Raw genomic sequence first — 12497 nt, 5'->3', positions numbered from 1 at the left:
GAACATCTATAGGGCAAAGCACAATGCCTGAGTCTTCCTCAGAGCCAGCATTTCATAGCGATTAGGAGACCATGTGGACGCTTCACTGACCACTGGCAGAGTGACTCCAAGCAAGACCTGCTACAATTAGTTAACTAAGCAAACTTACTTTGGGAATATTTTATGATTTTCCTCTCTCTTTTCCTTTTTGTTATTTATTGTCTCCCAAACTTTTCAGAGAATGTTCAGTTCAGTTCAGTTGCTCAGTCGTGTCTGATTCTTTGCGACCCCATGAATCACAGCACACCAGGCTTCCCTGTCCGTCACCAACTGGAATTCACCAAAACTCATGTGCATCGAGTTGGTGATGCCTTCCAGCCATCTTATCCTCTGTCGTCCCCTTCTCCTCCTGCCCCCAATCCCTCCCAGCATCAGGGTCTTTTCCAATGAGTCAACGCTTTGCATGAGGTGGCCAAAGTATTGGAGTTTCAGCCTCAGCATCAGTCCTTCCAATGAACACCCAGGATTGGTCTCCTTTAGGATGGACTGGGTGAATCTCCTTGCTGTCCAAGGGACTCTCAAGAGTCTTCTCCAACACCACAGTTCAAAAGCATCAACTCTTTGGCGCTCAGCTCTCTTCACAGTCCAACTCTCACATCCATACATGACCACAGGAAAAACCATAGCCTTGACTAGACGGACCTTTGTTGGCAAAGTAATGTCTCTGCTTTTGCATATGCTATCTAGGTTGGTCATAACTTTCCTTCCAAGGAGTAAGCATCTTTTAATTTCATGGCTGCAATCACCATCAGAGAATGTTACTGTCTAGAAAATGCTTCCCCTATTTAATGATAGTCTGTATTCTTAATCTCTGTTCACCTGGTTCCATTCATCTATTTATCCATTTGTTCTTCCTTCAGTCCTTCTGTCCATCTATCCATCATCCATCCTTCCACCTATCTACCCATCCTTCCTCCTATCCATCCATACATCTGTCCTTCAATCCTTCCACCCATCTACCCATTATCCATCCTTCCATTCATCTCCCCATCTTTCCTTCCATCCATGCATCCTTCAGTTCTTCTGTCCATTATCCATCCTTCCATCTCCTCATCTTTTCTTCATCCATCCTTTGATCTATTCATTTAATAAGTATCCCACAACCCTACCATTTGTATTGTTTATTTGGCAACTACCAAAAGGAAGTGTACACCATTTTTGACTTCAGCAGTCAGATCTGAGACATCTGTATCTGTCACCCAAGGCAGAACACAAGAATAGCCACACCAGGTGTACTAAGGTGCTGAGTGGGAGGCCAGCGAACAGTCTAGCCTGCAGCCTCTGCTCTCTGGTTTTCTTAAGCCAAAAATATCACAGTGGAGCAACGAGAAAAGAATGGCCCCCAACCAATCAGGGTTCAGAGCCCACCTCTTCCATTTGTCTACTGGGTAGCCTTGGAAAGGTCATTTCACCTCTCTGACTTCCAGTTTTCAACGTTCTCGTCTGTCAGGTGGAAATAGCTATGACAGCTATTGTGAGGATTAAGGGAGCTCGTGAGCATAAAGCCACTGGAGTACAGAGTACCTTCAAAATACCGAGCCCTTCAGCTCCTCAGCAGCAAATAACTCTGTGTCCGAAGCAAAACCTCTACGTAAGACTCCCTCACAAACACACACACCCCTCTTCTATTATGGATTCAAGCTGCCTTTGGAGAGCGGAGAACAGGACCTCGGGAAGATCTCTCTGTGTCTCAGCTTCCTCCCTCATCAAACAGAAAGAGTGAACCTTACCTTAGAGGCGTGAATGCAAAGCTTCACAGAACCATGAAGCTATGCGTCCACTAGCAGGAACTCAGCAGGCAATCTGTCCGGGCTAGTTTCCTTTTCTTCCGTCTCTTTCCCCCAAGGTCAGGAGAAAGGCAGCCTTCCTCAGCACGACATTGTTCACACTCTGTGATTTCACCCACTCCTGACCTGCCCTCAAGGCTCCCGCCCCCACTTTCTCTGGATTTTCATTTCCAGAGCTCTAGAGCCGCGTAGTCCAATATGGTGGCCACGTGTGGCCCGTTAGCATTTGAAACGCGGCGAGTTCGAATCATCACAGGTTGTAAGCATAAAATACTGGACTCTGAAGATGCAGGGTGAAAAAAAATGTAAAGTATCTCATCAATATTATGTTGAGGACATGTTAAGGTAATATTTTAAATATATTATTTTTAAAATGGCTGTTTCTTCTTCTTATTTTTCTTATTATCAGTATGACCACCATGATACAAGTAGCTCACATCATATTTCTCCCAGTGGACAGCATTGCTCCAGACCCCTCCCTTCCTTGCTGTGGGGGCCCCCAGGTCCCAATCCCCACACCATCCCGGGTTTCTAGGTTGAGGTGTACCTTTAAGAGAGTTGTTTTCCGCCCTAGCTGTCTTCACGAGCCTTCTTTAAGGTTTTGCTTCCAAAATCGCTGGATTGTCTGGGGACTGGCCCGATTGTTTTGGCTCCAACCAGTCTGTAGGATGAGACTGCAGTTCCCCCAAGGAGAGTTCTCTGTAAGTGGTTACAATCAGGGGCAGTTTGGGTGGGATAACCCCATGGTTAATGATGTCCCAAGGGGATCTCATGCGTATCTATGAGGCTCATAAAATTCAGTCATGGATATAGTAATGGGGTCTTGCGGGGGCTGGGATCATAGACAAGAATATTAATGAACAGAGGAGGAAGAGTTCCTGGATATTGAGCTACAAGGAAGTGGACAGGTTTCAGCTGGATAATGAAGCTCCTAGAGCCTGAGAATTTTCTAGAATGAAGGGAAGTGTGTGTGTGTGTGTGTGTGTGTGCGTCCACGTGCCCTCAGTTGTGTCCGACGCTTTGCAACCCCATGAACTGTAGCCGCCAGGCTCCTCTGTCCATGAAATTTTCCAGGCAAGAATACTGGAGTGGGTTGCCATTTCCTAGTCATGGGGATCTTTCCGACCCAGGGATCAAACCCGAGTGTTTTGCATCTCCTGCATTGGCAGGCAGATTCTTTACCACTAGCGCTGCCAGTAGTTTGGTTTTTTTACGAATAAGAAGAGAAAGCAACAATTACTATAACCGAGCTCAAGTTTGTACTGCTCGATGCATAACTGACCAATTAACCTTACTTCTCAGAATTGTGGGATGTAAGTGACCATAAATGGTGCATTGCTCGTTCCCAGAACTTCGAGGTCACCTGTAACTCATTAGCTAGATTATTAAGGGCCACGAGAAAACAGTGGCTCACACTGAAGGTTCACGGAGCGTACACCGAGATGTTTGTATTCATGAAGCAAACCTGATTCCCCAGGCAGCCTCTCTGGCATCCTGCAGGGGATTCTTCAGCCCTGGCTTTCAAAGACTGGTAAGGTCCAAGACTTGGATGAATCTCTGACTGCTCCTGTGATCTTTGTTGTCATGGAAACAACTGGAAATTCCTTGTGATGACTTCTAATCCTTGTCTTATTGAATGCCAGCTTATTATTTTCTGTGTGTCTGTGTGTGTATCTTCCTATGAAAAAGGATGAGGTCTGGCTTTGGGGCCAAGAGAGAGAGAAGAGGAAGGTGAAGAAAGAGGAGGAGGTGAAGGCAGAGAAGGCAGGTGAGAAGAAGAGGAAGGGGGAAGGAGGGGACTGGGGTTGATGGAAAAACAGAAGAAGGAGAAAGAGAGGAGGGACGAAGGGGAGGGGACGGGGAGGAGACAGGCGTTGTGGCTATAAACTCCGGAGGGTCCACTCCTGGTGGATCACTGCTCCTTGGAGGGAGGAGCATGGCCCTGCCCGTGGGGCTTCTGTCGGTCTCGGTCTACTGGCTCCACAGCGTGGCTGGTCTCCAACATGGAGGTGAGGAGCGATGTGACAGTACCTGGGGTTGGACGTTTGAAAACCTCTCCTGCCATGTGTAATCAAATCAGAGACGCCAGGAAGGGTAAGGGCCATCTTTATCTCATGTTCTCTCAGAAAGAAAAAGATACTCTGTATTTTTTTTTTTTTGAAAATAAAATAGACACAATCCACTGATGAACTTTTTTTTTTTAATTAAAAAAAAAAATTATTTTGGCATGTGGAGTCTTAGTTCCCTGACCAGGGATTGAACCCATGACCTCTGCATTGGCAGCATGGAGTCTTAACCACTGGACCACCAGGGAAGCCCTGGGTTTTTATTATTTTTTAAATAAGATGATTCAACAAAGAGCAGGAATGTGAATTAGAAAATTTTGTTGACAGAAGTCATGTTCCTTGATGACCATGTGTCTTCTTTCTTGCTAACATATTTTGTTTGTGTACTTTTGTCTTGTATTTTGGGGGGTTGCGGGGAGGGGGGGGCTTTGGCTACACAGTGAGGCTTGTGAAATCTTAGTTCCCGGGGCCCTTGGCAGTGAAAACACGGAGTTCTAATCACTGGTCCACCAGGGAATTCCCATGCTAATATATTTTAAATGCCTTACGGAGAGGTTTTTGAAAATGGAACTAATTTTTGGAAAAACTATTTAATTCTTTTTACCAAAATCATGTTGCCTTCAACTGCTATAAAGTGACAATAGAAGAAGGGATTTCATTATGGGTGCATTTCTTACATGTCTGAAGAGACTTACACAGAGTTGTCAAAACAACTTTTTTATGGAATGGCAAAAAAACGATGATCTTGCACAAACTATTTTCAACTCTTCAGGTCATCTTTGCATGGAAAGACAAATCAAACATAGTATTGACTTACATTTTTTTTAAAAAGGAAAAGATGCTCTTGGTATAACTATGACTACTACTACCTTATCAGTTAGATTTTTTTACACTTGTTGAAAAACAACACTGTTGCTTATACATAGGTTTTTTACAAGATGTCAGTTTTGTACATTCATAAGAAGGAAATTATACATGAGAGAAGCTAGTTAAGATGTTCCTAAAATTTCTCCACTTGTGTCTGGCCTTCTGAATTATTAAAGTCATATTTTTCCATATAACATTCTTTTGGCTGCGCAAAATCTCAGTGATGGCAGCATTTCTTGAAACAACACATAAAACAATTAAAACTCACTGGTCCTGGGCAGTGAGCCGGTCTTAACAAGTAGGTAGTGGTGATCTACTTTGAGTCTTTGAAACTGTTGCTTATTCACTGCCTCTCTCTCCTCTTGTAACCCAGAGGTTAAGAAAGCCTGTTCTTGCCTCCAGGGATTTCTCTTTTGAGCCACAGACATCCATACTACTCGTTTTGATGCTGACTTCTTGAATACCGTCATCTTCAGTGAAGGCACATCTCCATAGCAACCTGATCTGCAGATAATAGGATGCCAGCAGGTGTAAGGGGGCATTCTGATATTGGAAACGTTCAAACATGAAAAGCCAAGTATTTTAGCATCTTAGGAGCGATGAGATAGTAGGTTTTGGATCCTGTATCATAAAGAATCTGCCTGCAAAGCAGGAGACCCAGGTTCAATCCCTGGGTTGGGAAGATCCCCTGGAGAAGAGAATGGCTGCCCACTCCAGTATTCTTGCCTGGAAAATTGCATGGACAGAGGAGCCTGGTGAGCTACAGTCCACAGGGTCGCAAAGACTTGGACACGACTGAGTAACTAACACTTTCAGTTTTTCAGGAGCACAGGAAGCAGAGATTAAATGACACGAGTACCTCCACTCCAGGAGTTCACGGGCTAGAAGGAAGACTGTAAACGCTATAATCACCTGGGCTTCCCTGGTGGCTCATGGTAAAGAATTCTTCTGCCAATGCAGGAAACATGGTTCAACCCCTGGGTTGGGAAAATTCCCCTAGAGAAGGAAATGGCACCCCACTCCAGTATTCTTGCCTGGAAAATTCCATGGACAGAGGAGCTTGGTGGGCTATTGTCTGTGGGATTACAAAGAGTTGGACATGACTGACCAACAACACCAACAATCTGAATCACCTGTCTGTCTGTCCTGAAGTTGGACATGTGACTGACCTGGCCAGACTTCACAGAAGGCTCATCCGATTGATCTTGTTCCAGGGTGAGAAATTTGCCATGCACAAAACATAATTTCTCCACTAGAACAAGCTTTGAGGAGTACTCAGGGATCCCATGACAGTGGGGTCACTTGCAGGAAGGACTGTCCAGGCGGGCAGACCCTGACGTGCCATGTGAACCCAGAGTTCTGGGATTGTCGTCCATTGCCTGTTAGCATTTCTGTCTCCTGTGGGGTTGGACCGCCCAAGGGCTAACACTAATAGTTAAACTTCAACAGAGTGATAGTCGCTCAGGCGTGTCTGACTCTTTGCAATCCCACGGACAATAGCCCACCAAGCTCCTCTGTCCATGGAATTTTCCAGGCAAGAATACTGGAGTGGGGTGCCATTTCCTTCTCCAGGGTGGGTGGCTACAGTCCACGGGGTCACAAAATAGTCGAACATAAATTCGCGAGTAAACATTAGTGACAACATTCACGAATGAGTTTGACTGGTTTAGATGCTTCATATAAAGTGGAATCATGCTGTGTTTTTCCTCCTAGGTCTGGTTTATTTCTCTTGACATAATATGCCCTCCAGGTTCATCCATGTCTTTGCCTGTGGCTGGATTTCCTTCCTTTTAAGGCTGAAAAATATTGTTGTGTATATAAACTGCATCTTTGTCCATTCATCATCGATGGACACTTAGGTTGCTTTCACATCTTGGCTGCGATGATATGATATGGTAGTGCAGATCTCTTCAAGATCCTGGCTTCAGTTCTTTCAGATAAATACCCAGATGTGGGGTTACTGGATCCTATGGCAATTCTACTTTGAATCTTTTGAGAAACTTCTTAGGGGCTGTACTATTTTACATTCCTACCACGAATGCTGCGTAACTCTTTGCTGTTGTGATTAGGTCAGGTTTCCTTTTAAAAATATTTAAAATCTTTGCGTCGGGCAAGCATTTCCACATACTCCAAAGAACTGTCTAGCGCCCTCCCTTCTGTGTAAGTGGAAGAAAACATTTCTAGCGTTAAGCAGTGAGGCTCACATTATACTTTTATATAGCACAGGTGATACATTGAAACAAGTATTGGGTTGGCCACAAAAGTCTGCTCGGGTTTTCCCATAAGATGTTATGCAAAATCCTGAAATGAAATCTTTTGGCCAACCCAATATCTTGTACACTGGCTTGAATCTTATTAATGATGACAGCTGTGATGAAATGATGGTGATGATGATGATGGTGATAATATTTCAGTAGTTATAACATTCTTGGTAACAATAGCAGTTACAAGCTATTAAGTTCTTTGTTTCAGGCACTATTCTAAGTACTTCATACGCGTAATAATCTGTTCCTCCTAACAGTCTCTTGTTGTTCAGTTGCTCCGTCATGTCCCATTCTTTGCGACCCCATGGACTGACGCCCACCAGGCTCCCCTGTCCTTCACTCTCTCCGGGAGTTTGCTCAGACTCATGTCCAGGGAGTCAATGATGCCATCCAACCATCTCACCTTCTGCCGCCCCCTTAACAGTCCCCTGGGGTAGGTAAAGTTTTGGTCCTCATTTTATAGAAGAAAATCTGAGGCACTGTGGTTGGAAAGAGTAACAGACTTTATTTTCTTGGGCTCCAAAATCACTGCAGATGGTGATTGCAGCCATGAAATTAAAAGACACTTGCTCCTTGGAAGAAAAGCTATGACCAACCTAGACAGTGTATTAAAAAGCAGAGACATCACTTTGCCGACAAAGTCCATCTAGTCAAAACTATGTTTTTTCCAATAGTCATGTATGGATGTGAGAGTTGGACTATAAAGAAAGCTGAGTGCCAGAGAATTGATGCTTTTGAACTGTGGTGTTGGAGAAGACTCTTGAGAATCCCTTGGACTGCAAGGAGATCAAACCAGTTAGTCCTAAAGGAAATCAACCCTGAATATTCATTGGAAGGACTGATGTTGAATCTGAAGCTCCAATACTTTGGCCACCTGATGTGAAGAACTGACTCATTGGAAAAGACCCTGATGCTGGGAAGGACTGAAGACAGGAAGAGAAGGGGACGACAGAGGATGAGATGGTTGGATGGCATCACCGAATGGATGGACATGAAAGCCTGGCCTGCTGCAGTCCATGGGGTCGCAAAGAGTCAGAAACGAATGACGTGACTAAGTGCATCACATCGCAAGCTTGAATAAGTCTTCCACTTGATAGTAGAAAATAATCAGGATTGTTGTAATAAGAGAAAGCCTTATCATTGCAGTATAATTGCTACCATATCCAAAGTGCTTGCTAACTGCTCTCTACTGGGCAGAGCCCAAAACATATGTTTTTGATTTAATCCTTGCAACAAACCTGTGAAATTGATGAAAAGATCCTTTTTTAATAGATGCTAAAACTAATTGGACCTCATTTTAAGACAGTTAAATAAATGGTTGCTTCAAATTGTACTTTGCAGACAGTACTGAAAAGAAATAGAATAAAACAAAACAAGAAATAATGGTGAGATGATAAAATACATTTTTTCCTATTATTGTGTGATTTATCTTGTAGGGAAGGTGGAAAAAGTAAATCATTTACTTTTGCCTGTTGAGTTTCTTTGTTTTAGAAATAACTTTGCTGCTGCTGCTGCTGCTCCTAGGTCGCTTCAGTCATGTCTGACTCTATGCGACCCCATAGACGGCAGCCCACCAGGCTCTCCCGTCCCTGGGATTCTCCAGGCAAGAACACTGGAGTGGGTTGCCATTTCCTTCTCCAAAGCATGAAAGTGAAAAGTGAAAGTGAAGTCGCTCAGTCGTGCCTGACTCTTAGCGACCCCATGGACTGCAGCCTACCAGGCTTCTCCGTCCATGGGATTTTCTAGGCAAGAGTACTGGAGTGGGGTGCCATTGCCTTCTCTGAAAATAACTTTAATTGTGCCTTATTCACTCACAATATTTGGAAAGTACAGTTAAAGCAAACGGAAAAATTAGAAGTCACCCACAATAACACCACTGGAAATAAACATTGAATTTTTACCTTTAAAATATTATTTTTACTAGAATAATTTGGTGAAGTATTTTATTTTTATTTTATTTAAAAGGCTAAATCTAGTGAAATGAAAATTTGTTTAAAATTGTGTCTTTCAGATAAATATTCACCAACTATGGGTGAGTTGAAAAGTCTTTTAAAATTTTGCAATAAAATGTGAAGCAGTTGAATACTGTACTTCTTTTCCTGGTAAGAAATCATATTTTTCATGAAACTGCTATATTATGTGTTTGTGTATAAGATAAAGGACATTCCATGTTAAAAATAGTTAAGGAAAAAGAAGAAGAGAGAAATCATAATTTTACTGTATGCTTTACTGATAATATTTTTAGGTCATCAAATATCTTCATTACATATAATTTTATTTTTGCAAAAATAGCATCTTATAGAATGAAATGAAACAGAAAATGCCTTTTGTCATCTGGAAACAAAGTATAAATGTTTCCATATCTATTTATATCCTCATCTTTTCTGATGCCCATATGATATTATAAAGCTGTCCTGTGTTTTAAAATTCCCTTGGTGATTGATTTTTTTGGATTCTTTTTTCTTTTCCTTTACTGTTATTAACCATGCTGAAATGAACATCCTTAATCCTAATGTCATTCCAACTAAAACCAGGAAACCGCTGAGATGTCTGTTGTAAATAGAACTGATGAAAATCATTGGAAGGAGATGGTTCTAATGTATGTGCTATTTTCAAAAGGAACTAATCTGTAAGGCTACAGAACATAACAGGCAAAATTCTTGTATGGTTGTATACTTAAGGTCCTTAGGAAGACTAGTAGATGACTAGTTTTAGAAAGAGAATCAGGCTATACGACTGAATTGAAGATAGACATTTTAATGCATTAATCAGTAGTTTTTCTCTATACTGGTAAGAACCAACTGGACACTGATAGAAATGAAGCATTCTGTTTTATATCAATGTCACAAAATGTTTTGGGGTTACATCAGCAAGAAATATGCAGGACTTATATAAAGTAAATTACATAATCATATTGAAGAACAGAAACCAAATTCCTAAAAAAGTAGAAGATCATGCCATGTTCTTGGGTGGAAGACATGAGAATAATGAAATAAATGTCAACTTCAAATTTACTTTTCAGAGACTGTAACTCATCTTCCAGAAGTCAAAGGTAAGTTGATCAGAAAACTTCTGCTAAAAAGCATGTTTTAAAGAAAAATTGTAAAAATGGGGAAATCAGTGGGATATTTTCCTGGTTAAAAAAAATAATCTTTTTTCTCCTTTCATAAAATGTAATATAGGAACTTCCCTGGTGGTCCATAGATTAAGAATATGCCTTGCAATGCAGGTGACTGGGGTTTGATCCCTGGCCGGGGAGCTTGATCCCACACGGTGCAGCCAAGAACCAAAACAAACAAAAACAAGATGGAGAAACCACTCTGAAATTCACTGGCACTACCTGTTTCTACTCTTTAGTTTCTGCCAATCTAATAGAAAAATACCTGATTTTAAAGTTCATATAGAAAAAAAAATGTCCAATAGTAATCAGGAATATTATGAACAAAAGTGGTGCTGGGGGTGAGAAATACCTCGTATTAACATTATCAAGTATGGAAATAAACCACAAATATAATAGTATAAATAGCTGTGTGTGTACGCGCCTGTGTGTGTGTGTGAGGATGAGGGTGTATGATGGTGGAAGAGGATGAAGAAAAGAGATATGGTGGGAGGTGGTGGTAATCATTTAATAGATAGATGCCCACATTTACATTTCTAAGCTTAAGGTATATTGCTGGCACTGGGGTCAAATGCTGAGCAAAATTTCAAGACTGTTGATGCCATAGAAAATAGTGGGATGGATGTAGGGGTATGAAACAAACAAACAAACAAAAAACCTTTACTAGTAGAGTTCCCACAGCTCTGCTATATTGTATGACTCGATATTGTTCAATAAAATTGGGTCCTGATTCTGAGTACAAACCCCCTTTCAGCCCGCAGCAGGAAAGTAATGTGACATCTCAATGAACAGTCCCAGAGAGGGATGACCTGAATTTTTGTTTTCTCTAGGGGGCAAGTGTTTCTTTCCATTCCGCTATAGAGACGGGATCTTCCATGACTGTGTCCAGTTCAGGGTAAAACACAAGTGGTGTTCCCTGAATGAAACTTACCAAGGATACTGGAAGTACTGTTCTGAAGAAGGTGAGGCCTTGGCTTGGAAGTCAAGGTGGTGACATTGGTCTTGGGGGAGTGGGCTGGGGGTGCGTGAGATCACACGAGGGTTCTGCAAAGGGAATTCACAGTCAATTAAATTGTGAAATAAGGGATGCACGGTTCTCTGACGGTCAGAAAAATCACATTGCACCAAGCATCTGAGTGCTTCAACCATGTTACCGTGAAAAGAAACCTTTCCACAGAACCTCAATCCCTCACCAATACTGTTTTGCATGTGCTTATGGTGGAACAGAGTAGAGCAGATGGGAGTGGGAACATGTGTGCATGCACACACGCACGTGTGTGTGTGTGTGTGTGATGGCAGAGACAAGGTACAAAATAAAAAGGGTTCTTATTTTGATTGTTTCTCTCTTCTCTGTAGACTTTGCAAAATGTGTGTTTCCCTTCTGGTACAGACACCTCATTTACTGGGGATGTACCGAGGACGGGGATTCGTTTGGGAAAGCATGGTGTTCACTGACCCGGAATTATAACAAGGACAGGGTTTGGAAATACTGTGACTGATGGAGAGATTTATTTAGGGGAGGGCATGAAGACGTTTAATTGTTATCATGGGAAAGATTGTACAATTTTGTTGGGAAAGGAGCATGTAAGACTCTCATGAAAAGAATTTTATTCTGAGATACGAATCGAAGGTGATTGGCTGTAAGTAAATTGGGATTTTGATTATGGACTATAAGGTTTTGATATATATATTCTAGCCTCAGCACTTTAACTTGCTGATTGTGTAAAATTGGGTCCTTTTAAAAAAGTGTTTGGACTCTGGGTGGTAATGATGTGCCAATGTGGGTTCATAGATCAGAACCGATGTTGGGGAATTTTGATTATGGGGAGGCTGTTCATGTAAGGGGGTGCAGATTACATGAAAAATATCTGTATCTTCTGCTCAATTTTTCTGTGCACCTAAAACTGCTCTAAAAAATAAAATGTATTAAAATTCATTACTTTAAAATATTTTTTTAAACAGAAAAAATAAGTGATAATTGAGACGGGACCGAAGGTAGAAACACGGGTGTTGACTAGATGAAGTGTTGGAATGAGGCTCAGACTTCCCTGGCAGTCCAGTGGCTAACACTCCACACTCCCAGTGCAGGGGGCCTGAGTTCCATCCCTGGTCAGAGAACTAGATCCCACAGGTTGCAACTAAAGATTCTGCACGCTACAATGAAGACCCAACATGGCCAAATAAATAAATATTACAATTAAAAAAAAGAATGAGGCTTGGACTTCCCTAGTGGCACAGTGGGTAAGAATCTGCCTGCCAATGCAGGGGATACTGGTTCGACCCCTGGTCCTGGAGGATTCCACATGCCACAGAGCAACCAAGCCCCTGTGCCACAACTACCGAGCCTGTGCTCCAG

General features: G+C 42.1%; 1 protein-coding gene across 1 annotated transcript; it reads left to right on the top strand.

The window, feature by feature from the left end:
* Positions 1-3762: 3762 nt before the first annotated feature.
* BSPH1 (binder of sperm protein homolog 1) lies at positions 3763-11640 on the top strand. Its single transcript, XM_010849687.1, has 3 exons — positions 3763-3835; positions 10972-11103; positions 11498-11640. Exons 1-3 carry the CDS (start codon positions 3763-3765, stop codon positions 11638-11640), a joined length of 348 nt encoding a protein of 115 aa, XP_010847989.1.
* Positions 11641-12497: the final 857 nt, after the last annotated feature.

Source organism: Bison bison, unplaced genomic scaffold, assembly GCF_000754665.1.
Source record: "Bison bison bison isolate TAMUID 2011002044 unplaced genomic scaffold, Bison_UMD1.0 scf7180017864285, whole genome shotgun sequence".
Taxonomy (NCBI): Eukaryota; Metazoa; Chordata; class Mammalia; order Artiodactyla; family Bovidae; genus Bison; species Bison bison.
The sequence above is the reverse complement of the archived record's forward strand: the minus strand, read 5'-3'. Positions and strand labels throughout refer to the sequence as shown.